Source organism: Schistocerca piceifrons, chromosome 11 (assembly GCF_021461385.2).
Source record: "Schistocerca piceifrons isolate TAMUIC-IGC-003096 chromosome 11, iqSchPice1.1, whole genome shotgun sequence".
NCBI lineage: Eukaryota > Metazoa > Arthropoda > Insecta > Orthoptera > Acrididae > Schistocerca > Schistocerca piceifrons.
This window is the reverse complement of record NC_060148.1, coordinates 27136217-27163575: the sequence shown is the minus strand read 5'-3', so window position 1 is coordinate 27163575 and position 27359 is coordinate 27136217. Positions and strand designations below refer to the sequence as shown.

The following is a 27359-nucleotide window of genomic DNA, read 5'->3' as shown; positions in this document are numbered from 1 at the left end:
TCCCCCATTTTGTAATGTGCGGTGTACTGCCAAGAATTGCGGCGATTTCAGTGAAATTTATGTATTTGAATAACAGTGTCGTTTCCGTTCATTCCGTTGCATATTTCTGTGTGTTATCTTCTGTATTACACCATGGCTGTTCTTTCTATGTGTTAAAAGAAAAGAAAAAATTCCTTGACGTCTATATTTATGTGCTGCTCCACGACTCTGCTGTCAATATCTTTATTCTTGGCTTGTGTGTAACTTCTGTGTGTTTTTTTCTTACAGTAAATGTGTTTTGTTTTTTCGTATCCAGGGTGTAATTACAAAGCTAATAAAATGTTTTCTTGCCTTTAAATAATATTTTTCATCAGGTTATGGGCCCAGTCGTCAGGTCCTTCAAGCTTATCGATGCTGACCTTATAATCGCCGCTAGCAGTCATGTTTCTTTACAGACACAGGCTCATTTCAAATATTGTTTTAATTAAACTGTGTTGTTTGCCTTTACACGTGTACTGGGCCCATAACCTGATGAAAAATATTATTTAAAGGCAAGAAAACATTTTATTAGCTTTGTAATTACACCCTGGATACGAAGATGACCAATGTAAATCTCCTAGGCTGTACACTTCTGGAGGAAGCCAAACTCAAGAAAAAATTGGCACTCTCGATTCTAGAGAAAGTCAAGAGTCGAGTGAATCTGAAGAAAATAAAGAATTAACAGAATTTCTAAAAGCAGAAGCTGCTGAATCTTCTAACGAAGAGAAACAGAAGAATAAAAGACAACGAAGAAAACCAACCTGGATGGAAAGTGGTGAATTTTGTATGGCAACAAAAGTTGATGCACTTGGATACAAAGATCCAAACTGTTTTTCCGAAATATTGCAGTCAAACGAGAAGGAAGAATGGATGCAAGCTATTAGTGAAGAACTTCAATCACTTAAGGAAAACAATACCTGGGTGCTGGTTGACCGTCCGAAGAATGCCAAAGTATTGCAAAACCGCTGGGTTCTACGGCGAAAGGTCGCAGTCAATGGAGGTACTCGCTTTAAAGCCAGATTGGTTGCAAAAGGCTGTATTCAGAAAGCAGGAATTGATTATGATGGCGCCTTTAGCCCTGTGGCACGTTACGACACCATACGAACTCTGTTGGCTGTAGCTGCTTCAAAGAAAATGCTGCTAGAACAATTCGATGTAAAGACAGCTTTTTTGAATGGAATACTTGAAGATGAAGTATATATGGAACAACCAGAAGGTTTCGAAGATGGTACAGGCCGAGTATGTTTCTTAAAAAAAGGTCTTTATGGGTTGAAGCAAGCGCCACGTTGCTGGAACAAATGTTTTGTTGAGTTCATGAAGAAAGCTGGTTTTTCAAACAGTGATGCACACCCATGCCTATTTTATCGTAGACAGAATGGAAATAGCCTTTATGTGGCAATCTACGTTGATGATGGCCCGATTGTCAGCAGTAACAAGAAAGAAATTGCTGTTTTTATGGATGTTTTACAACATGAATTCGAAATAACAACTGGCAGTCTTGACAATTTTCTTGGCATAAAAATAAAGCAATATGAAGATGGAGCAATAATGATAAGTCAAGAGAAATACACAGAAGAAATTCTGCAAAGATTTCAAATGGCAGAATGCAATACAATCTCGACTCCTATTGGACGTGAGGACAATAATCAAAACGAAGAAGTTTCGTCATCTGTACCCTACCGTGAAGCAATTGGTTGTCTCATGTACCTTTCAACAGTAACTCGTCCAGACATCACTTTTGCAGTCAATAAAGCTGCTCGAGCTATGGAGAAACCAACCACTGAAGACTGGAATAGAGTAAAGCGCATTTTCCGGTATTTGAAAGGGACCTTAAATTTTGGAATTGTATATAATAAAAAAGAAGAGTTAAAGATTTACGCTGATGCAGACTTCTCAGGTGATAACCGGACAAGGCGCTCAACAACTGGAATTCTTGCAAAGTACTCAGGTGGTGCAGTGTCATGGACAAGTCAGTTGCAGAAAGTAGTGGCCACATCCACAACCGAGGCGGAAATAATTGCAGCTAGTGAAGGAGCAAAAGAGTTAGTTTGGTTACGTTGTCTGCTATCAGAATTAGTGGAAATGTCGGAGCAGCCTCCAGTTCTTTACATTGACAATGCTAGTGCATTGAAGTTGGCAAAAAATCAAGAATATCATCGACATTCTAAACATATACAGGTCCGACATTTCTATGTTCATGAAAGATATCTGAACGGTGAGATTTTCTTGGAACACATTGATGGACACAATCAGTTGGCAGATATTTTGACGAAACCTCTTGAACGAGTTCGATTTAATTTTCTACGTTCAGAACTTGGCATGCAAGAGACAAAGCAATAATTTCATGATTTTTTCTTTTGGAGGAAGTGTTAAAAGAAAAGAAAAAATTCCTTGACGTCTATATTTATGTGCTGTCAATATCTTTATTCTTGGCTTGTGTGTAACTTCTGTGTGTTTTTTTTCTTACAGTAAATGTGTTTTGTTTTTTCGTATCCAGGGTGTAATTACAAAGCTAATAAAATGTTTTCTTGCCTTTAAATAATATTTTTCATCACTATGTATGATCCAAGTTCCATTGAGCTACGTTACTTGGTTGCGACACATTACTTTTGTCCTTAAGTTATATACACAGGTGGAAGAGTGGTACACATGCAGCCGAATGTGTCACACGGTGTCGACAGTTGATCAAAAAAGTTTAGCGATATAAACATATCTTAAGGAGACCTCATGATGCTGCACATCAACCCAGAACTTCAAACAAAGTTGTTACCATGATTTCCCTAAATCACTCCAGGCAAATGCCGGGATGGTTCCTTCAAAAGGGCATGGCTGACTCCCTTCTCCATCCTTCCCTAATCTGATGAGACCGATGACCTCACTGTTCAGTCTCTTTCCCCAAACAACACACACACACACACACACACACACACACACACACAAAAACCATCATCCAATCCGAACTGGCCTTGTAGGCCCAGGCTTGATGTAATACCAACTGGCTGCCTCAATTGGCCCCACAAGGGTCGAGTCCACCCCGCTCACCAACAGCACTAGGCAGACTCAACAAAACCGTCACTACACAAATAGCAGCTGAAGTGAAAAAGAACAAGACCTACGTTACAAGTTACATTTAAAAAAAAACTACAACAAACCCAAATCATTTTTCCAGTTTGTAATTCTATCCGAGAGATTACATAACAAGTGCCATATTTTAACACTGCAGATACGGACACCAGCACAAGCAGGCTGACATGGGTGCAACTGCATTACTCAAGCCCTTCAGTTGCTGTGCTTTTTTTTTTTCCTTCAACAGAGGCAATGTTATTTATGACACTTTAATTGGAACAGCTTACTTTATTATGCATAAATGCTTGCAAAAGCAGTTACTCTACCACAAGACATCTTAAGCAGCTACGAAATATATCTGAAGGATTAGACACTTTGATGAACCCAGATACATGTTGCATGAAGCTGACATCAAACTGGTTAAAGTGGTTAAAGATGTGGAGTTGCAGTATTATATGTTTAATTGCCTCAGTATTACAAAGCTATTTAATTAGATTTGTTCAACTGGAATAAATATGTGACACCAAACATCAATTCATGCTAAACCTAATCGTCTTGGGTGTATCTAAGCCAATTAGATGATATTCAAGGGATGGCAGCAAATGAAGCAGACATTCTGTGAAATATTTTATTACAAAGATTCCTGTGATACAACAGGAAAAAACAGTAATAAATTACACATTTATTGTAACATTTAAGAGGTACAGAAGTAGAGGGCTTAGTTATGTCAGATTTAGTACATCCTGAACAGCTCTCTAGTGGACGAGGTAGCAGTGTCCGCAGGTGTAATGTCTTCGTTGTCCTTCACCTTCTTGCTCGCTCCGGCGAGCAACAGAGCCCTTACTGCTTCTACCCGCTTCGTGGCAGCAGCCCAGTGCAGCGGCGTTTTCCCCCAACGGTCCCGAACGTCTACTTGTGCCGACGACGTCAGCAGCACCCACATCGCTTTCAAGTTACCCCGGTATGCGGCCGCGTGCAGAGGCGTCTGCAGACTCGAGTCCTTCGCATTGATGTCAGCCCCTGCACTCAGCAGACACTTGACCGTCTCCGGATTCGCGTCCATCGCTGCCAGGTGCAGGGCGGTGCACCCAGCGCCGTCCCTCGCATCGACGGGTGCTCCTGCGGCCAGCAGCCGCCGCAATTCACCCACATCACCCGTTCTGGCTGCCACTGCCAGCCACTCGCTCAAGTCCTCTGTCTGCTCCACAGACGAAGTCCTGCAAAGTGCACTGTAGTTAGCACAATTCTGTACTGACAGTGACGTCGCATGTGTAATACTCAAAACTCACGCAGGTGGCTGCCTTCGTTTGGAATGACAGCGTCAATAAATTGTGTAAGAAAATGTACAGGGAAGTGCAGTAGCATATTAAGATTACAAAAATGTTGGTACTTTTGAGTTAACTTTGGGATAAACAATAAAATAGATAAAAATAGTTAATATTATGCTAGAGTCATGTTTCTTAAGCAAAAAAGAATGTTCCGTTCATATGGAAATTTTACATGAAATGTTAGTCACATGTCTGGTTGACAATCTTTACAACTGTTGTGCAACCATCTTTACCATTCAAAATATGGCAGAAAATTCTGTAACAGAAAATTACAGTTTGACTTGGGGTGGAAATAAAACAAGGACAGCATATATACCACCCAGGACAACCGCGAAACACAGGAAAACGGGAATTTTTTAAAAAATATCCAGGAATATTTCACTGTTTTAGTTTTTAGTTCTATTTTTGTTATTTTGACTGTTAAGAACTGACACTTCAACAAAGAATTTTACTTTAGCTTGCTACTGCAGAATAATACTGCAGCAATAAAACAAACGAGAAAGTAACACCAAAATAAAACTTTAGTTTCAAAGAAATGTGCAATTTATAACAACAAGACACAGTGCACATACAAACATCTACTGACAGCACAATGTGTCAAAGGCTTTAGGATGAAGACCACACAGTATTTCGTAACAACACGGTGCTTTCGATGAGTGTGATGTCACAACTCTCTATACTTCTAGCAGGTCAAGAGAGAATATCGTTAATGGTGATTTTAGAAGCATTACTGGTACTTGCAAAATAAATTTCCTTTTACACAAGATCAATTATGCTACATGTGACAATGTGCAATGAATTTCTTAAATTACAGAAGGTTTGATACTCATCAGCCACCTGGAAAATTTTCAGTCTCAGAAGACCAGTCATTTATGCCATTATTTAAAATTTTACTGGCACATTAGTGTTTGATATATCTTAAAGAAACTAGAAACAGTGACAGTAATCCATCAAGCTTTTATTTGCCTCTGAAAACCCAACACCCCCAAGAGGAGAAAATTGAAACTGTAATATTACATAAAATACCAAAAGAACTTACTATGAATTCTTGAACTGGAAATTTATATTCATAAGGAAATACCCACATGAAATTCTAAATGAACACACACACACACACACACACACACACACACACACACACACACACACACACACACACACACACACACACATTTTAAAGATATATGCTATATCTAGAAAACTTTACTGACATGACAGAACATGAGAAGACACAGTGAAATGGTAAACAAAACATACATGGACAACAGATTAAGTTTAAAAGCAACTAAGACCATCAATACGTAACACCTCTGGTAAGCTGTATAAACTCTGCACACACATATAGCATCAGAATAAAGAACTGTCAAAACTGAACTGTCGAAATATCTTTCAAAAACTTATTTTTACATTTCAATAACTACAAGAACTTTTATACTCACCAAGACATGACAGAAGATCTTTACTACAGATGCAATATATTCATTACTTCCAACTAGACTTGAGTACAAGTGCAAATGTAAATGTAAAACAGCTACAATTTATGTACAGCTGATCTTACTAATGTTATTTCACAAGTTACTTGATAATGGCAATAAACAAACAGGCTTGTAATTTAAAATATTAAAAAACATACTACCTTATTGCAGCTGGTTTGGAGCATTCATTTCTATAATGTCTTATACCGACATATACAACGCTGTGGACCCAACAGAACAAAGTGTTTTATTTTAACTCTCTCATAGTTTATGAATTGTGCAATGCAAGAGTCAAAATGCTCGACAGAACATGCGTTCAGCCAAGTAACCCACGAAATGTTTAGTACACAGCAGTGAATTTTTGTAATACTGCTTTTCAGAAATATTCAGCTGCCGCAATTTAAACTGTGCTCTTAGGATCCTCGAGAAGAAGAGAGGACGGGGGGGAGGGGAGGGGAACCTGCAAAAACATTTTTCCACAACCAATGTGAAAGCTTAACTTTTCTTGTATCTGTACTGTGCGTATATTAACAAACCACCAAGTTTCCCTATTTGTGTGTGTTTGTGTTATTAGCAGTATTTTTCCTATTGGCTGACGACACTGCGTGTCCTACACTCTGAATATCTGCTGCTGTTGGCTGGTGAGATCACGTGGCATAAGCTATTATTGGCTGACAAAAGCACATTGCAATCTTAATTTCAAAGCTGTATTTGGTGGAATTCATATTTGTACTTTTGTAATATGAAATTATGCAGTGAACATGTTGCCACATGTCAAAGATCTTTACAAAATCTTTGCTGGGTTTTGTTTCCTAAAGTGCCTGGAAGTTCTATGTAGATGTATAAAACCTTTCCCAGTCAAAGGCTTGATAAGTTTTACAGCTCCGAGAGAAAGTATATTGTCAGTTAACATGGAAAAAATGTATTTTACCTGTAGTATAGTGCATTTTCACCCAGAAAAAGTGTATTTTAAATAGAAAATTCAAGAATTGTTTTTCTCATCCATGTATACACTCTTATATAGGTTAAGATGTAACAAAGCACAGATTTTTGTCATGAGGAGTTGTGTCTGATCAAGCTCTTGCTCATAAGCAAAGCATTTGCAGGAGAAAGATGTGTGCTCATTGTGTGGTCACGATTACACTAGAGAAGTGTCAACTGTTAAATAGGAGAGGGTTAGTTTTCCAAGCAGCGCCACAAAACCAAACTGGGAGGTTGTCTAGATTCACACAAACTGAATTGGTGTGTTTATGCCAAACACAATAAGCTACCAGCTGCCATTGTTGGCTTCCAACTGCTTTTGACACAGGAAGTTGGCACGAAAAACATTGCGTTGCCAATGGCAAAAATAATTTTAAAAAGTACTGTGTCTGACTTTGATCCATTTAGCACTTTTAAGCTGTACTAAAGCAAAAACTGATCTTATTTCTATAGTCATGATTTTTGGCTTAAAAATATTAGAATGAAAATATTTTTTTCACATTATTGAAACTTGTCACAAGTTGAAATAGTATTCCAGTACAGAGTCAATCAAACATCTGACAAAGCAAAACAGCTGCAGGGTCATTCCATATCAAATCACCCAATAAAAAATAAATTTTACACCCACCTCCTTAGATTTTCATGAAATTTGGCTCAAATGGTTCTAATACCATCCTGACAACACCTGCAATTTTTTTTTGCTGTATCTCTTATATAGGCTACTTGATAAAACATAAATAATGATGGCTTTTTAACATGTTTATTAATTATAGTAGATTACATTACAATTATGTACAAAGATAGTGTTCTTACAACGCTTATGTATAACCCAACTTATTGCTTGAAACATTGAATTTTTTGAGTAATTTTGTCTTTTTAATAAACATTAATGCTGATTCAAACTGTTTTTCCACTTCATCCAAGAGCTTTCAGTTCTTTTGATACAGTCTTTTTTGAAGTAATACATTCTTCCAGTGCCGCTTGATTGAGGTGTGTCTACTACACAGACTATGTGCTCCAAAGGCACTATGCAAGAATCTTCTCTTTCAGGCCAATAAAATGATGCAGCTGGTCCTGAAGGATGTAGAAATAGAATTTCTGCATCTTCTTCATCATTGAATATTGTTTTTACCTGTCCAAAGTACCAGTTACCATCATGATTTGCATGGTTCAACACGAACCCAATCAGTAGAAGAATGGAAAGAAAAGGCTAAGGAGGGTTTTACACTATCTGTAGTCCTTCTAATTTCAAGGTTGTTTGTTGGAAGTGGTTTGAAGTTATGAAAACTTCTTGTTCCAGGAATGGTTCGGGTTGCTGAAAAAACGTTTTTCTAGTTTTAACCGTAGCAAATCAGCTTCTTTTTTGTCAATAAAGTGGAAATGAATGTTTTCAATATTTCTTTCACAAAACTTGTACACATCGATTGCTGTCATTATTTGTTCTTCATCTGAAAACTGTAGACTGGCTTTCCTTAAAATTCTTTTAATAGTTCCTCCTATGCCATCACAAATTGACTTCCCATGACTTGTTGCAAAAAAAGTGTTGGGCCTTCAAATTAAAGTCTCTCAAGTGTTCAGTCAAATTTTTAAAACTGTTTCTATTTTTGTACTGCCCAGCACAACCATCTGTAAAGTAGTGAACTGAGTCAATGTCAGTATGATGTAATGACAGCCACTTTGTAATTTCTTTTTGTACAAAGTTAACAAAACAAGTGTCATGTTCTTGGTCATAACTAATAAAACAGTGGTTGGAACCAAAAACATTGTTTTCCTCATTTCCTAGGAAAACTCCAACTGGGTGTAGAGTACAACCACCTCTATTCCAGTGGTAACTTTGGATCTCATTTTGTATAACAAAGGAATAATTTTCACTGAAATCCACCACAATAATTGCTGTTTTGGGTGATGGGTCTTCTTTCAATCTTTTAAAAGCTGCTGATTGGGATTTTGCTATAAATGAGTGCGGGGTGAGCTTTTCCAATGACCTAACCAATAAAGAAATGTAGTCTTCAACACTGATAGACTGTTTGATCATTTCTGCCCTGTCTGTGTTAACCCACTGACTGATTACAATTTCTTCTTCTAAATCATAATCTTCACTTAGTTTTTCAGTTAAGTACTCAGTTAGTGCAGCATTTGCAGGACAGCTGTCGCAATGATGTAGCATGCAGTTTTGGTTTTCCGTGTTGCACACAAGCATCTTAATTAGGTCTTTATAAGATTCTTCAATTTTCACAGCATCCAATAATAGTTTAACATTCTGGTGGATACTGCATATACATACAGTGTGTGTGCCTGCAGCACCAGCAAGGATACACCATTTAGGTCTCAAGAAACAAAATTTTGAAAATCCTACTTTTACCTCGGGATTATCCAATTTGAAAGAATAACAGAGTTCTTTCAAGTTACACAAAATGAGTCTTTTTTGCATGTACACATTTTTTTGAACGCTTACTTTGTCTTTTGTTCCAGGTAGCACTCTGGAACTTTCACCCTTTTCATAAAAATCTGTTACAAGTCTTACTGTATTTTCAGAAAGAGTTTTACCTTTTTTTGGACCAGGAGTTTCCAAAATACCCCTTTTCAGATTTTAGCTTTCTAGCTTGTCATACCATGTACTCACTTACATTAAATTCTTTCATCACTTTATTTCGACTCCAAGAATCTGGAGCCAAGGTCAGAATCTGGATTTTTCTAGACCTCCAACAGATAACATCTTCTCTTTCATAAGAGAAATCATTACATCAAAATCCTTTGCTTTCTCAACCACACTTTTATCTTCTTCGTCATCATCAGAACTTGGTGCATCATATTTAAAGCTTTTGAAACTGCCTTTTTTTGCAGTCTTTTCAATACTACTAACCTTCCTTTTAAAATAAGACCCTTTACTTTGTTCTGACAAGCCATGAAGCTTTATCGGTGTTAAACCTAAATTATCAAGAGCAATGTTTGTTTGTACGAGGGATTCATTTCTGGATTCCAATGATTCTAATTCAACCATGACTTCATCATCTGTTTCACTTTCATTGACTTCAACTCTTAATTTTTCCTCACAAAAGTTACGGCATGTTGAGCAAAGCTTTTGTCCAGGTTTTATGCTACTATTTATTGTCAGTAATTGTTTAGAGAGATCCAAGCCTACACTTCTCAACGACTTGATGGGCTTTTTGTGTTTTTTTTAGTGGGTCTACACATGTTGTTTGATACTTTACAAAAACATTTAAAAAGTAGTAGCTGTGGTGTGAACATATATTCTTAAATTCACACAGATTAATTCCAGATCGTAAGTGGATCAAATTTTTTTCTTCCTCACTCAATTCAGGTAGCACTTTTAACTTTTTTGAAGGTGTGTAGGTTGTTTGGAAACAGTCAGATTTTTTAAATAGCCCTACACTACAGATTTGAATATCTGACATACTGATTTCACTTTTGGTCTGATTACTGTTCTGGTTACTTTTATAGGATATTGGAAAAGAATCACTGTAAACTAAGTAACAGTACTTACTGAAAGTTCGAATAAACTTAATAAGATACTATCCAAGCACTATTTAATACTGTAATAATTTTTTACTTCAAAACACAGGAATAACAAAACAAAATCCAAGCATACATTGTTACTCCAAGAAGAGAAAAACTTATTTTTGGTGTCTAAGTCACTTGGTACTTTTTATTTTTAAAATATAATTAATATTATTTTAAAAATTAGATAACTATTGAACAGGTTAAAATGCCATCATAATTTTTCTTTTCTCTAATAGCCTATACAATTAAGAGTATTTTAAAACAAATTTGAGCTTTCTATCAGGTCTGAGACTCTAGATATTGCAGTTTTTGTAAAAAAAAAAAAAAAAAAAAAACCAGCAACTACTTGTAATTTTTTTTATTTGGAAGATTTTAATATATCTTTATGGTAATTTTTTTAACATTTAGATATAATACACAAACTTATTCCAAAATTTCATACTGATATCTTGAGTATTCTTTAACATACAAATTTTTTTAGTTGCGAGGACACGTTTAAGTTACGATTTCCGACTGCTGAAACAACGCCAAATCTAAAAACTTTAAAAATTTATATAAAAAAACTAATAGATAGAGCAAAAAAATTTTACAAGTGCTTTCAGGATGATAAAAGAAGTAAATGTACCAAGTTTCATCAAAATCTGACATGGTTGGTGTCAAGGCCTGGGTGACTTGACATGGGATGACCCTGCACTAGTTATGGCACAATTTTTTGCTGGCGTGGAAACCACTGTCTTCCCAATATTTCTGTACTTTCATTGTCAGTTTTATCTGTAACTTAGTGGGTGATGGAAAAGTCCGTATTTTCTAAAGCAGTTTAAGACAAAAGTCAAAAGCATTATCAGTTACAAATGTAAAGAAGTACAGAATTCCACAAACTACCGAGGGGTACCATATAATGGGAAGACACACGTGAAAATCATTACAGAACACTTCATTACTGTTTCAGAGTCGGGATTTCTATCTACAAAATTTGAAACTCAGGTATTAGCTATACTTTCACCTGGAAAGAAAAAACGGAATGCAAACATGTTCAAAAAGAGTTTCTCCAGAGAAGAGACGACAGGCGGTTTGTATCATAAAAATGCCATGCTGTCAATGAGAATTTCATAAAACACACCTGACAATTTTATGCTGTTTTCTGTTTCATGAAGAAATTCTTATTTTCTCTGCTCAAAATTATTAATTTTTTCTTATTTATGTTTCACATTGATATTGATACAGTTAAGAATTATTTTGAAAACCTTGAAAAGACTCTACAAGGGATCAGCCTAACATCCTAAATTACGATGAAACCAATCTGTCGGATAAACGGGATGGAAAAGTGTGTATTCTCAAATGAGTATCTGGAGAGAATAATGAACTCTTCTAAATCAGTAATGAGTGCTATGTTTGCCGATGCAATCGATGGCGAACTCCTACATGCATATGTCGTTTACAAATCTGAACATATGTGGGATACTTTGACACAAGGAGGGCCTAAGGGAACAGATGTAACAGGACGAAGTCTGGGTAGTTCGATGAAGTGACGTTCAAAGACTGGCTCCATACTACCGTGATACCTTGGGACAGCCAACAAGGAGTTAAAGCAGTGCTGGGTGACAATCTGTCTTTCATCAGAGGTGCTGAAAATGGGGAAGGAGCACAAAACTAAATTCATCTGTCTCCATCCAAATCCCACACATTAGCTACAACCTCTGGATGTGGCATTTTAAGACCCTTTAAATGGCATGTAGAGCAGCACTGTCAAAATGGCAGCATTGTCAAAATGGCACCAGAAAGCAGACAGAAGACCAAATTCAATTCCAAAGGACAATTTTCCTGCTCTTATTTGTGAGTTGATGGAGACCATCCATTGTAATGCAGCTGCTAGCTTGAAGTCTGGATTCTGAGTTAGTGCAATTTCTCTGTTTGAGCCACAGAAAGTCCTTAATAAACTACCATCATCACAGTCTGGTATGGTAGAGTCTCCAGAACTTCAGACCACACCCACAGTAATGGGAGAAGCAGTCATAAAAGTGTTCCAGGGCATGAGATATGAAAAATCGCAAAACAAAAGGGGAAAACAATGTGGGGGGGGGGGGGGGGGGGGACGGCAAAACACGGGAAAACGACAGGAAAGTGTGTTGCCAGTACTGAAGGCAGAACATCTCAGCCAACTGAAGAAATCTTTCATCATGTGTTAACCAAGAAATGAAGAAAACGAAACCATGAAAAACAATAGGTAAAAAAAAACAGTCAGTGTTCCAGGATTCCATTGACTGTGACGAAGACAAACAGTATTCCACTAAAGATTCGTTGGATGAATCGGTTAAAGAGGAAGGTAACAATGGTGACAAATTTTGATGATCCTAAACCAAGATATTTGCTTTTAGTGGCGTTTCCAATGGGGGATTCTGGTTCATATGTCTATAAGCTGCTTCTAGACCAAGTGGTACATCGATGTAACTGCTCAGTCGTGGGTTGTGCTTTAATACGTTAACATGTGTTTGTCTCTCTCATCACTGAAATCAAACCGCATAATACTGTGCAACAGTAGCCATTTCATTTTGCGTTAAATTGGGTGAAAACGTGACGACAACTTATGGTAAACTTCAGAAGGCTTTTGGAGAGGAGGTTATGTCAAGAGCTCAAGTTTTTCATTGGCATAAAACGTTTAGTGAAGGCAGAATGAATGTTGAAGATGAAGACCACAGTGGATGACCATCAACCTCCAATTCCATGGGAATTGTTCATAAAGAGTGGGTGCCTCCTGGACAAACAGTTAACCAATATTACTACAAAGAAATTTGAGAAAGACTTCGTAAAAGAGTTCTTCATGCCCGTGCCAACATTGCTGATAATTGGATTCTGCATTACGATACAGCGCCATCCCATACTACTCTGTCAGTATAGCAATTTTTAACCTCAAAACAAATTTCAGTACTATCATGGCCACCTTATTCACCAGGTATCACTCCATGTGACTTTTTTTCTATTTCCAAGAGTCAAAATGGCGGTCAAGGGACACTATTTTCAAACAACACAAGATGGCCAAAAAGGTGACTAGGGTCTTTGAGGCTATTACAAAATGTAAGTCCAGAAATGTTACCATCAATGGCAGAAGCGTTGGAAAAAATGTGTAGAACCAGAAGGGAACTACTTTGAAGGAGAGCACTAAACTTGACTAAAACGTTAAGCAATATTTTTTTTCACATCAGTCTCATTACTTTATTGTTGCACCTCGTAGACAGAAAACCAAGTGCTCGTATTTCTATGGAGTAAAGGGGACCTTTAAAATTTGCTGCACATTTCAAGGGCTATCATGTTAATTAGGAACTTCCAAAGACATAAACCATATTTACTATATTTTGGGGCTATTGTATTAATTATTTCATTTATAATTGTGATAATATTGTGTGTAGGCTGACATTTTTATGTCCAGGAATTAAATACATCTGCACAAACATATATCTACATCTACATCCATACTCCGCAAGCCACCTGGCGGTGTGTGGCGGAGGGTACCTTGAGTACCTCTATCGGTTCTCCCTTCTATTCCAGTCTCGTATTGTTCGTGGAAAGAAGGATTGTCTGTATGCTTCTGTGTGGGCTCTAATCTCTCTGATTTTATCCTCAAGGTCTCTTCACGAGATATACGTAGGAGGGAGCAATATACTGTTTGACTCTTCGGTGAAGGTACGTTCTCGAAACTTCAACAAAAGCCCGTACCGAGCTACTGAGCATCTCTCCTGCAGAGTCTTGCACTGGAGTTTATCTATTATCTTCGTAATGCTTTCGCGATTACTAAATGATCCTGTAACGAAGAGGGCTGCTCTCCGTTGGATCTTCTCTATCTCTTCTATCAACCCTGTCTGGTACGGAACCCACACTGCTGAGCAGTATTCGAGCAGTGGGCGAACAAGTGTGCTGTAACCTACTTCCTTTGTTTTCGGACTGCGTTTGCTTAGGATTCTTCCAATGAATCTCAGTCTGGCATCTGCTTTACCGACGATTAATTTTATATGATCATTCCATTTTAAATCACTCCTAATGCGTACTCCCAGATAATTTATGGAATTAACTGCTTCCAGTTGCTGACCTGCTATATTGTAGCTAAATGATAAGGGATCTATCTTTCTACGTATTCACAGCACATTACACTTGTCTACATTGAGATTCAATTGCCATTCCCTGCACCGTGCGTCAATTTGCTGCAGATCCTCCTGCATTTCAGTACAATTTTCCATTGTTACAACCTCTCGATACACCACAGCATCATCTGCAAAAAGCCTCAGTGAACTTCCGATGTAATCCACAAGGTCATTTATGTATATTGTGAATAGCAACGATTCTACGACACTCCCCTGCGCCACACCTGAAATCACACTTACTTCGGAAGACTTCTCTCCTTTGAGAATGACATGCTGCGTTCTGTTATCTAGGAACTCTTCAATCCAATCACACAATTGGTCTGATAGTCCATATGCTCTTAGTTTGTTCATTAAACGACTGTGGGGAACTGTATCGACAGGGAAACACCACTTGTGCAATGTTTGTCTTTGGAAGAATTTTTTTAAAAAAAGGTAAGATTATTATTTGTAATTTTTCAAACACACACACACACACACACACACACACACACACACACACACAGAGGTGCTCAGACCTGTTTTTCGGTGTTGCCGCCGCCACCAGACTGCAAATTTGAGCTGCAGCCTCTGCATTGTTCCGCAGCACTTTTATCCAGCCGTCAGAGGTCATCACCTCAGGGTGCCTCACTATGAAGTCCACGGTGGCACTTCTGAGCTCCGGACACGAGTGCAGCACGGCGAGGAGTGAGGTGGCGGCAGCGTTGTCCACACTCAGGCCCTGCGCCAGCTGCTCCTCGCACCTCTTTTTGAGCAACGGCAGGTCGTACTTATCGGCAGCACCTAACAGTTCCGCTGCCATTCTTCCCAGTTTCGGAACTGTGTCAGTATACACGAAACACAGCAACTGCCACAACACATCTTCCCGCACGTCGGTTATCTCAATTTGGCGGCTGCCGGCTTCTTTCGTGTCGTTCCGCAACATGGCGGCGAAGACGGGGCTCCTCGCTGCTAAGACGAGACTGTGCGCCGGCAGCTGCGAGGCACCGACCACCAGAGTCACGTCCGCACCCTCGCGAGAGGTTAGCAGAGCACACATGTCACTCGCGAAACTGCCGTCCTTAGAGTTTCTCGCTGCCATTGCAGTACCTCCTGAAACACGTACGACGTAGTTTCAATTTTCAAAGGTAACTAAACAGTAAATCCTTCTCTCTTAATACACCTAATTTGTCCTAATTTCACCAACCATCATTTGTCCTTCTTTAGCAGAACTGTTGTTTGTAAGTTAGCCGCAGCTACTTGCCTTTCTGTCCTCTTACTTCTTAAACCGTGAAATGACTAAATTATTCCAGCACTGTACAGATCCCGACTTCACTGTTGAATCACTTGTATAAAGAAACTGAAACAATTATCCTTCAGAGCCATGATCAGAACTGCTTCTGGACATGTCAGGATTCATTCCAAGAAAAGGCTTTATCTCAAATATTGTGCATAACAATGCATAATGAAACATTGTTTACTGTTGTAGAAAAAGAAAGTACATCAATAGTTATTTTTGGCGTGATGACAACAGGACTGTTTGGTGCAAGACAGTGCAACCCCTATGTACATACTAAATTTGATAAGACAGGTGTAGTTAAAAAGTCTGAAAAGTTAAGCACCTTCACCCTCACCCTACCCCAAAACTTATGTACGACAGTACCTAAAATGCTTAAAATAGGGAATCAAGTTAATGAAGCAGTGACTGAAAAAAAAAAAAAAAGATGCATGTGGCTGGATCATCACTGCACGAAAAGAGGAGGAGTCCACCACTTGGTGACACTAAACTCTCCAGTCTATGGGCTTAGTCCGTGATCCAGATGACCCACATTTTAGACGTTTTAAGAAATCTCTGATAATTAGCCAAGTTGTGGTGTTGTGCTACTGCAGTATTTCTAGTTTTCCATTCGTCATCTTCACCTGAGGATGACAAGTAGGAAACTCGTCAAAACGTTGCAGCAACACGATACCACAACTTGGCTGATAACTTAAGAATATTTTATCAAGGAAGTTCATTGAGAAAGCCTACACTCCAATTTTCATCCTCCTCTACATTCCACTCATTGTCATCCAATACAGAGCACAGGTCACCAGTCAAGTTTAATGCTATCATCTTGTAAGGATATGAAATACAGTATTAAAATGTGGCACAACCACCACAGCCTACAGGGGCTGTGGCAAGCGCAAGGACAAATATAAAGCCACGCATTTATACACAGTATACAAATCAGAGACAGTTCGAGGTGACTGTGCCGTCGAGCGACTGGTGTGAGGTACATCACAGAGTTGGTTTCCTCGAGCACAGCTTGTCGCCTCTCACTGCCAGCCACTCCTGCCCGACTCGACAGCGAGATGCGAGCCCACAGGTAACCGCCACACTGTGGCTTTCCTGTAAGCTTTTCAGCTGTGATACTTGCTCACTCATTTTCCCCATATTCGCACTTATCTCCACACTCTGCAGTGTGATACACACTGCTTCTGCTGTGAAACACCAAGAGGGGTCTACGTTCTAAGTTGTTTTCTCTGCCAGGTTCGTAACTTTTGGTGCTTGTTGTGCACTGAGGAAATTAGATCAAATAAGAAATTTCTTTCCTTGAAACTGTCTCATGTGCTCCAGTACCGCTTAACACTTAATACTCTGTACCTGCTAAGAAGTGTCCAAGCCTGAAGACACCTCAGTGAAGACTACTTATCAGCCCTGGGCGTCACCTTGTTTTGTACTTAACATACACAAAAAGGTTTCCATATACGTAAAGGATTTTGAAACCGACTCAGTCGATTAGCAGTCAATATGGCTCTAAATTCTTGCCACAAACACAAAGTCAGTTCTAAAACAATTCTGGGCCTTGCAAGACTGCCAAGTCAAGTTTCTGCTCTAATTTTTGAGTATAATATCAATATCTACCACATACATTTTCAAAAGAAAATCCTTTGCACACAGTTTGTATCTTCCAGGATGGAAAATAAAAAATGTTTTATTAAATCATCTCTCTCTACATGTATAGACTTTAGTCCCCTGCTCACTTCTTTTTGTACGCCTGGGCTGGCCTGAGGACTACTGTACAGAATTTGACACGGTCTTTGAATTTCCAGGATTAATATGTTGCCAGTTTCAATATCAATAACACACAAACATCGTTGCGATTCTTATGTATGTATAATTAAGTTTGCATAGAACCCTCAGTACATGAATCCTACTCACACATGACCAATTGTTAGTCTCTAGGTGTGAGGCCGTATTTCTGTCCAAAATCAAAGAAACATGAAAGTTGTATTTATTTACATGTGCAAAAATTTAGTCAACCACACCACTTCCTAAGTTCAGAGTGATTTATGTCCATTCTGCAGTAACATTCACGTTACTATTGCATTGTGTAATGGTGTGAGAAATCAATTTGGGCACTGTTTTCTCATTCTATTACAAAAATTTCACAATTTTCAAATTTTAACTATTTAAGTTCTTTCACTGCTAGAAAGAGCTTACAGTTAAGATATTCTCTCTCTCTCTCTCTCTCTCTCTCTCTCTCTCTCTCTCTCTCTCTCTCTCTCTCTCTCTCTCTCTCTCACCTAAGCACATTAGACAAAATTTAGTCACCTTCACGAGACATCGAGGAAGAGAATTAACAAGTTTCTTTAGGTAGTCCATATCTGGTCAAAGTCACCGATATAGCTATTGAAATGCAGTGGTTTTGACTGCTGTATTTTGCTCAAAAGGGAACATTCTCGGATGTAAACAAACAACCTTGACGAAACTTGGAGGTATGGACAGGGCTCGAAACAATGCAACGCACATTTTTTCCATTTGATAATTAAAGATTTCATCTGGACTTAACTTTCAGTGCCAATTATAGCCAAACCATCAAGTTTCGGGTATCTGTTGATATGCTTTTGATCTCCTGATTTTTCCGAATCCAGTGACACTTGTTTTGATGAGCAAGAGTCACTCATTAAAAATTACTAAATTTTCAATGACAATTTCTGTCTACAAGATGGTTCCTATGGTCATAAATCAAACTCCCAACTGTGTGAGCACAAATTAGTATTGCATATGTCGATAAATGCAGCTCAAGAGCAATAATGTATAAACAAAATATAATAATAAACTTGTCAGCCAGTGAAAGGCAGACATTCTTAGCTATAGAATTTACAAACTATTATACACCACCGGCCATTAAAATTGCTACACCACGAAGATGACCTGCTACAGACACGAAATTTAACCAACAGGAAGAAGATGCTGTGATATGTAAATGATTAGCTTTTCAGAGCATTCACACAAGGTTGGCACCGGTGGCGACACCTACAACGTGCTGACATGAGGAAAGTTTCCAACCGATTTCTCATACACGAACAGCAGTTGACCGGCGATGCCTGGTGAAATGTTGTTGTGATGCCTCATGTAAGGAGGAGAAATGCGTACGATCACGTTTCTGACTTTCATAAAGGTCGGATTGTAGCCTATCGCAATTGCAGTTTATCATATCGCGACATTGCTGCTCGTGTTGGTCGAGATCCAATGACTGTTAGCAGAATATGGAATCGGTGGGTTCAGGAGGGTAATACAGAACGCCGTGCTGGATCCCAACGGCCTCGTATCACTAGCAGTCGAGATGACAGGCATCTTATCTGCATGGCTCTAACGGATCATGCAGCCACGTCTCGATCCCCGAGTCAACAGATGGGGACGTTTGCAAGACAACAACCATCTGCATGAACAGTTTGACGATGTTTGCAGTTCTGAGACTGTGGCTGTAGTTGTGGTTACCCTTGATGCTGAATCACAGACAGGAGCGCCTGTGATGGTGTACTCGACGATGAACCTGGGTGCACGAATGGCAAAATGTCATTTTTTCAGATGAATCCAGGTTCTGTTTACAGCATCATCATGGTCGCATCCGTGTTTGGCGACATTGTGGTGACCGCACATTGGAAGCGTGTATTCATCATCGCCATACTGGCGTATCACCTGGTGTGATGGTATGGGGTGCCATTGTTTACACATCCCTGTTACCTCTTGTTTACATTGACGGCACTTTGAACAGTGGACATTACATTTCAGATGTGTTGCGACCCGTGGCTCTACCCTTCATTCGATCCCTGCGAAAGCCTACATTTCAGCAGGATAATGCACGACCGCATGTTGCAGGTCCTGTACGGGTCTTTCTGGATACAGAAAATACTCGACTGCTGCCCTGGCCAGCACATTCTCCAGATCTCTCACCAATTGAAACCGTATGGTCAATGGTGGTGACCAAGCAACTGACTCGTCACAGTACGCCAGTCACTACTGTTGAACTGTGATATCGTGTTGAAGCTGCATGGGCAGTTGTACCTGTACGCGCCATCCAAGTTCTGTTTGACTCAATCCCCAGGCGTATCGAGGCCATTATTGCGGCCAGAGGTGGTGGTTCTGGGTACTGATTTGCCAGGATCTATGCACCCAAATTGCGTGAAAATGTAATCACATGTCAGCTCTAGTATAATATATTTGTCCAATGAATACCCGTTTATCATCTGCATTTCTTCTTGGTGTAGCAATTTTAATGGCCAGTAGTGTAAATTAATGAAGTTGAACAATATCCTAAAGCTAGTGTTTATAAGGCTAAAGCACACGCTTTTCAGTGGCTGCACCAGTTCTGATTTTGCCTTTGCTTTTGTTCAATTTAGCCAGTGCTAAAAGTTATATTTGTCTAACAAGGACTGAATGGGTATAAATAGTCATTAAAATGTATAATTTCGGTTTAGCTGAGGACTGTTGGCGGTTATATTAACTGTTGTGAGCTGTATTTACAAAATAGTGTGTGAAGCAACCTTTGATCACTTCATCTGTACTGTGTGCTCTTTTACTTTATGAGAAGATGAGAACTATTGAGCTCTGCATGTGTCAGCACTAACTACCTGTTTGTAGATATTAGATACTGTAAGAGATCTGGTCATCACCGGTAAAGGTCTTAAGCACACAATTAAAAATTGGTGAACTTCCAATTTTGAACTGACAACAAAGAAGCATCTGGCTGCTCATTTTAAGAATAAATCCTACAACAGCATTTTCAAGTGGTGATCCAGCAAAACTGCACAGCTACCCTATACGTATGCAACCACTGGTAGGTTTAAATACTTGACATGCAAAAGTTTGCCTGTAATGAAGAGAACTGTCAGTTCTGCTTGCCAGTAGTTCAAGCAATGGTAGAAATCTGGAGCAATGGTTACCTTGGTTAGTGAAATCAAGAGTAAGGGCACCCTCTTCACTTTTGACAGTTTCAGAGTATACACAGCCTAAATACGTTTTTTTTTTTTTTTTTTTTTTTTGGGTAGGGTTTAAGGGCGCTCAACTGCTGAGGTCATTAGCGCCCAGTCACTGGTGTTAGAGCACATGGAATCCGCTAAAACTCAAGGGGATGGGGGGACATCAGAAGGACCTGACAAAGATGCAGATAAAATAAGTAAAAAGGTTAAATGTCTTTGGACAAGCAAGTTAAAGTTATAAAACGCAGAATACGAGCAGCTGCTCGAACGCCATCAGCTAAAACATCCGGTAAAGTAGATGGCAGGGACAGGATAACACGAAATTGACTGAAACGGGGACACGACAATAAAACATGGCGCACTGTTAATGCCTGACCACAAGGGCACTGCCGGGCTGGGTCACCGGAGAGCAGGTAGCGGTGGCTAAACCGGCAATGCCCAATCCGCAACCTGGTCAGAAGGACCTCCTCGCGCCGAGATGGTCGGGAGGATGTTGTCCAAGCAGTTGGGAGCGGTTTTACTGCCCGGAGCTTGTTTCCTTGGAGGGATGACCAAGCATCCCACCACAACGACACAAGCCTCTTACATACATCCCCACGAACGTCAGATGACGGGACACAATGGGAGGCTGGCCGAGGCAGGAGGACTGCAGCCTTGGCTGCAGCATCCGCAGCCTCATTCCCAGGCACTCCTACATGTCCGGGAACCCACAGAAAGCTGACAGAACCACCATTATCAGCGAAAGAATGGAGGGACTGCTGTATCCGTTGAATCAAGGGATGGACCGGATTGGGAGATCCAAGGCTCTGAAGAGCACTGAGTAAGTCAGAGCAGAGTACATACGATGAATGGCGGTGGCGGCGGGCATACTGAACGGCCTGATGGAGAGCAAAAAGCTCGGCCATAAAGCTGGAACATTGGTCGAGGAGCCGGTATTTAAAGGTGGCGGCCCCGACGACAAAGGCACAGCCGACACCGTCGTCAGTTTTGGAGCCATCGGTGTAAATAAAGGTGTGACCGGCAAGCACGAAGTTCGACAAACCGTGAGCAATACACTGCAGCCGGAGTACCCTCCTTTGGGAGTGAGCTGAGGTCGAGATAAATAGGAACCGGAGCCTGGAGCCAAGGTGGTGTCGGGCTCTCACCCTCTCTGAAGGTGGTAGGGAGGGCAAAATCCAATTGTCGAAGCAAGCAACGGAAGCGGACTCCGGGTGGCAGCAGGGCAGACACATACAACCCGTACTGACGGTCGAGAGAATCGGCGAAGAAGGACTCGTAAGAGGGGTGGTCGGGCATAGACAACAGCCGGCAGGCATACCGACACAGCAGTACGTCGCGCCGGTAGGTCAATGGTAACTCGGCAGCTTCAGCATAAAGACTCTCGACAGGACTAGTGTAGAAGGCTCCGGTCGCAAGACGTATCCCCCGATGGTGGATGGAGTTGAGCCGGCGTAAGAGGGATGGCCGAGCAGACGAGTAGATGAAGCTCCCATAATCCAGCTTCGATTGGACTATGGACCGATACAAGCGAAGCAGGACAGTGCGATCCGCTCCCCAAGATGAACCGCTAAGAACTCTGAGGACATTAAGGGAACGTGTACAACGGGACGCCAAATAAGAGACATGTGGAGACCAACACAGTTTCCTGTCCAACGTGAGCCCTAGAAACTTAGTTGTGTCCACGAATGGGAGAACAACGGGACCGAGATGTAAGGATGGCGGAAGGAACGCTTTATATCGCCAAAAGTTGATACAAACCGTCTTCTCTTCAGAGAACCGGAAGCCATTTGCCACGCTCCAAGAGTAGAGGCTGTCTAGACAACGCTGAAGGCAGCGCTCCAGGAGGCATGTTCTCTGGGCACTGCAGTAGATCGCGAAGTTATCGACAAAGAGAGAGCCTGAGACATTAGGTGGAATGCAATCCATAATTGGATTGATCGCGATGGCAAAAAGGGCTACTCTCAAGACGGAGCCCTGAGGCACTCCGTTCTCCTGGAGGAAGACGTCGGACAATACGGAACCCACATGTACCCTAAACTTTCGTTCCGTTAAAAAGGAATCAATAAAAAGGGGCAGGCGACCGCGTAGGCCCCACCTGTGCATAGTGCGGAGGATACCACCTCTCCAACAGGTATCATAAGCCTTCTCCAAGTCAAAGAACACGGCTACCGTTTGACGCCTTCGCAAAAAGTTGTTCATGATGAATGTCGACAAGGTCACAAGGTGGTCAACAGCGGAGCGGCGGCAACGAAAGCCGCATTGGACATTAGTAAGTAGTCGTCGAGATTCAAGAATCCAAACTAACCGAGCATTAACCATGCGCTCCATCACCTTACAGACACAGCTTGTAAGAGAAATGGGGCGGTAACTAGAAGGAAGGTGTCTATCCTTCCCGGGTTTGGGTATAGGAACAACAACGGCGTCACGCCAACGCATGGGGACTTGACCTTCGGTCCAGACGCGATTGTAGGTACGAAGAAGGAAGCTTTTGCCCGCCGGAGAAAGGTGTGCCAGCATCTGAACGTGAATGGCATCTGGCCCCGGAGCAAAGGACCGGGACAGTGCAAGCGCACGTTCGAGTTCCCACATAGTAAAGGGGGCATTATAAGTTTCCAGATTCAGCGAGTGGAAGGAAGGTCGCCGAGCCTCTTCTGCCTCTTTCCTGGGAAGGAAGGCAGGATGGTAATGGGCGGAGCTTGAAACCTCCGCGAAAAAGCGGCCAAAGGCGTTGGAGACAGCCACAGGATCAACAAGGACCTCATTACCTGACGTCAGGCCAGGTACTGAGGAGTGGGCCTTAATGCCCGACAGCCGGCGCAGGCTACCCCAAACGACGGAAGAGGGAGTAAAACTGTTAAAGGAGCTGGTGAAAGAGGCCCAAAAGCTTTTTTGCTGTCTTTGATGACTCTACGGCTTTGCGCTCGGAGTCGTTTGTATTCAATACAATTCGCCAACGTAGGATGGCGGCGAAAGGTGCGTAAAGCACGTCGTCGAGCACGGATAGCGTCCCTACAAGCCTCGTTCCACCAGGGGACGGAAACGCGAAGTGAAGAAGAAGTAGTACGAGGAATGGAACGTTCGGCAGTATTGATGATAACAGCCGTGAGGTATTCGACCTGACTGTCACAACTGGGAAAATCGTGGTCCGGAAAGGTCGCCAGGGAGGAGTAAAGTCCCCAGTCAGCTTTCAGTATGTTCCAGCTCGAAGGACGTGGGGATGGGGTGTGGTGCAGGAGACGAACAACACAGGGGAAGTGATCGCTCGAATAGGTGTCAGAAAGGACATACCACTCAAACCGACAGGCAAGAGTGGTAGAACAGATCGAGAGGTCCAAGTGGGAGTAGGTATGAGTAGAGTCCGAGAGGAAAGTCGGGGCGCCGGTATTGAGGCAGGCAAGATTGAGATGCTTGAAGACATCCGCCAAGAGTGAGCCTCTTTGACAGGATGCAGGAGAGCCCCAAAGGGGATGATGGGCATTGAAGTCGCCAAACAATAAGAATGGCGGGGGAAGCTGAACGATCAGGTGCATCATGTCAGCCCGACTAACAGCAGATGACGGTGGAGTGTAGATGGTACAAACCGAAAAAGTAAAAGCAGAAAGAGTAATGCGGACAGCTATTGCTTGGAGTGGGGTGGTCAATGGGATGGGATGGTAATAAACATCGTCCCGAACGAGCAACATGACCCCACCATGAGCTGGGATACCGTCCACAGGGGTGAGGTCATACCGCTCCGAGGTATAGTGGGTAAAGGCAATACAGTCAGTCGGGCGCAACTTGGTTTCCTGGAGACCAAGGACGAGCGGACAGTGCAGGCGGAGGAGCAGTTGTAATTCCTCCCGATTAGATCGAATACCTCTTATGTTCCAATGAAACAACGCCATCGCTCGTCAAAAGGTTGGGGGAACGAGACGGGGGAAGAGCTGGTCACCTCGACGGCCGCGGAGGGCCAGGTTGCGAGGGAACAACGCTACAACCGACAGGAGGCGGATCCGGTTCCATCGACTCGTCGCCAGCCGCGGCCGCTGTCCCTGGTTGTGTAGGAGGGGCCGCATCATTTGCCGACGAAAGGCCGGCGGAGCGCCTGGCAGCAGAGCGTCCCGGCAAAACTGAGGACGGCCGGGAGCAGCGACTCACGGATGGAGCGTCAGACGAAACACGCCGGGGTGGAGAGGGGGATAGAGACTTCTTCTTGGAGGCTTTCTTGGAAGGCCGAGGAGGCACAGGGATGGTGGGCTGGACCCGAAGAAGGTCCTCACGCGCGGGGTCCGTTTTGGAACGCCGGACCTCGGAAGCTGGGGTCCGGAACGTTGCCCCGATGGACGCCTGAGAAGAGGATCGCTTCTCAGGTGGGGAGGAGGAGGAGGAGGAGGAGGAGGAGGAAGGGTGGCCCCTGGGGCAGAGGGGGTAGGGGCCACGGGGGAGGAGGATTTGGAAGGGAGGGATTTGGGAGGCGGAGGCAGAGCCCCCTGATGGGCGGAGGAGGCGGAGGGGGGGTCAGGATAGGGGTGAGGATACCGCGGAAGGAGTCGACACAACTGAGGCGAACGAAGTGGTCAATGACACGGGATGGAGGCGGTCGTACTTCTTCCGGGCCTCAGAATAAGAGAGCCGATCCAAAGTTTTGATTTCTTGTATCTTTTTCTCCTTCTGATATGCGGGGCAGTCTGAGGATCTCGGCGAGTGGATGCCAGGACAATTAACACACCGAGGTGGTGGGGTGCATGTATGTTCCTCACGAAGAGGACGTCCACAATCGCCACAAAGGGGCTCAGCCTCACACCGTGATGACATGTGCCCAAAGCGCAAACATCTAAAACAGCGCATAGGAGGCGGGACGTAAGGTCGCACGTCACACCGGTAGCACATCACCTTCACCTTCTCCGGGAGAACGTCCCCCTCGAAGGCGAGGATAAAGGCCCCGGTGTCGATGCGACGGTCTTTGGGGCCACGCTGGACTCGCCGGATGAAAAATAACCCCCTGCGTCCTATTTAGTGCCAGATGTGGGACAATGGATACTGGGATGTCCCCTAGGCGGTCGCACGCCTGGAGCGCCGCCGACTGTGTGGCGGAGGTGGTCTTGATAAGAACGGACCCGGATTGCATTTTGCTGAGAGCCTCGATTTCCCCGAAGACGTCCTCAATGTGCTGAACAAAGAACATGGGCTTGGAGGTGGCGAACGTCCCCCCATCGGTTCGAGAACAGACCAAATAGCGGGGGAAGTATTTCGCCCCAAGCCGGCGGGCCTGTCCCTCCTCCCATAGAGTGGCCAAGGGGGAAAGGGCAGGAGAACCAGAACTAGAAACGGTACCTTTTCTTTTGAAAGACTGCCGCAGAGCGACCTGATACGTGTTGACGTTTCATCTGCGAAACGTCCGCCCCGATACCACCCACTCCGACCAGGGGCTCTCCCCACGGGCGCCACCCAGCCTCAGCAAGGGCCACCTGGCAGGATGACCATTGCCGGGAGTCCTGATGCCCCAAGGAGACGGGCATCTACTCCTTGGCCGACGTGGGGAGGGTGCAGCTCAGGTATCGGCAGTACGATCCCTGTGTTGTCAGGGGGCTACAACCTAGAGGGTACATGACGACCCCACCACAACGGGCTGGCTACCGTGCTGGATTTCTGGTGCCATGGAAAGTCCATCATGATCGCTGGTGCAGATGGAGATGCACTATGGGCGTAACTTGGACAACCCATCACGCGTTGAGGCCCAATTTGAGGAATAGTGGGTATGGTTACAACGCCAGTGCAATGCTGAGTGCCAAGGTCTTAGTGCACTTAGGACCAGTGGTACACCATGTAAGGTGTCCTTCCCCAAAAGGCTCGTACTTCTGTAGAATTTTGAAAAATGGAGGTCAAACCCCAAGGGGGACCATCACATGGAAGGCCGAAACGGTTGAAACTCCTTTTAGTCGCCTCGTACAACAGGCAGGAATACCGCGGGCCTATTCTAATCCCCGGACCCGCAGGGGGGGCCTAAATACGTTGTGGACCAAAACATTTATCACAGTTTTATCATTGCTAAACTTAGTATTTATAAACCATGATTTTTTCCCTTGCTGTATGAATGGAGCTAAGACTCAAAGGTGATGCGACATTTTACAGTCTTTAATAATATTCATTATATTGCTAACATATGATTAAAAAATGAAGGTGCAGAGCATCAGAGTGCTTACATTATTGGAATAAAATATAAATCATTGCTCCTGCAGACAAGGTGTATGTCAAAGTTATAATTATAACATCAAGGAAGCAAGGAGGAAACTCAACATAAGCTGGAAGGGACAACATCTATCTCACTGCGACACACCAAAATATCTTGGGATTAAACTTGACCGTGCTCTCACCTACAAGGAACACTGTTTGGCCACAAAGATGAAAGTGAGTGCCAGGAACAACATAATCCGCAAGCTAACAAATAGCAGATGGGGAGCGCAACCTACAGTTCTCCGCACGTCAGCTTTAGCTTCATGTTTCTCCACTGCGGAGTACTCGGCACCCGTTTGGCAAAATTCCACCCACGCTGAACAAGTAAATATAGCATTGAATGAGACTGGACGCATCGTGACAGGATGCCTCCGCCCAACTCACACAAAGCAGCTGTACCA

General features: G+C 42.5%; 1 protein-coding gene across 1 annotated transcript in view; it reads right to left on the bottom strand.

Moving 5' to 3' along the window:
* Positions 1-3698: 3698 nt before the first annotated feature.
* Positions 3699-27359, bottom strand: part of LOC124720138 (poly [ADP-ribose] polymerase tankyrase-like) — a 57134-nt gene continuing 33473 nt past the window's right edge. Inside the window, exons 2-3 of the mRNA XM_047245438.1 lie at positions 15039-15612; positions 3699-4301 (exon numbers count right to left, since the gene is read on the bottom strand). Coding sequence (XP_047101394.1) covers positions 3818-4301; positions 15039-15601 — 1047 coding nt within the window. The 5' untranslated portion in view covers positions 15602-15612 and the 3' untranslated portion in view covers positions 3699-3817. The remainder of the gene's footprint in view (positions 4302-15038; positions 15613-27359) is intronic.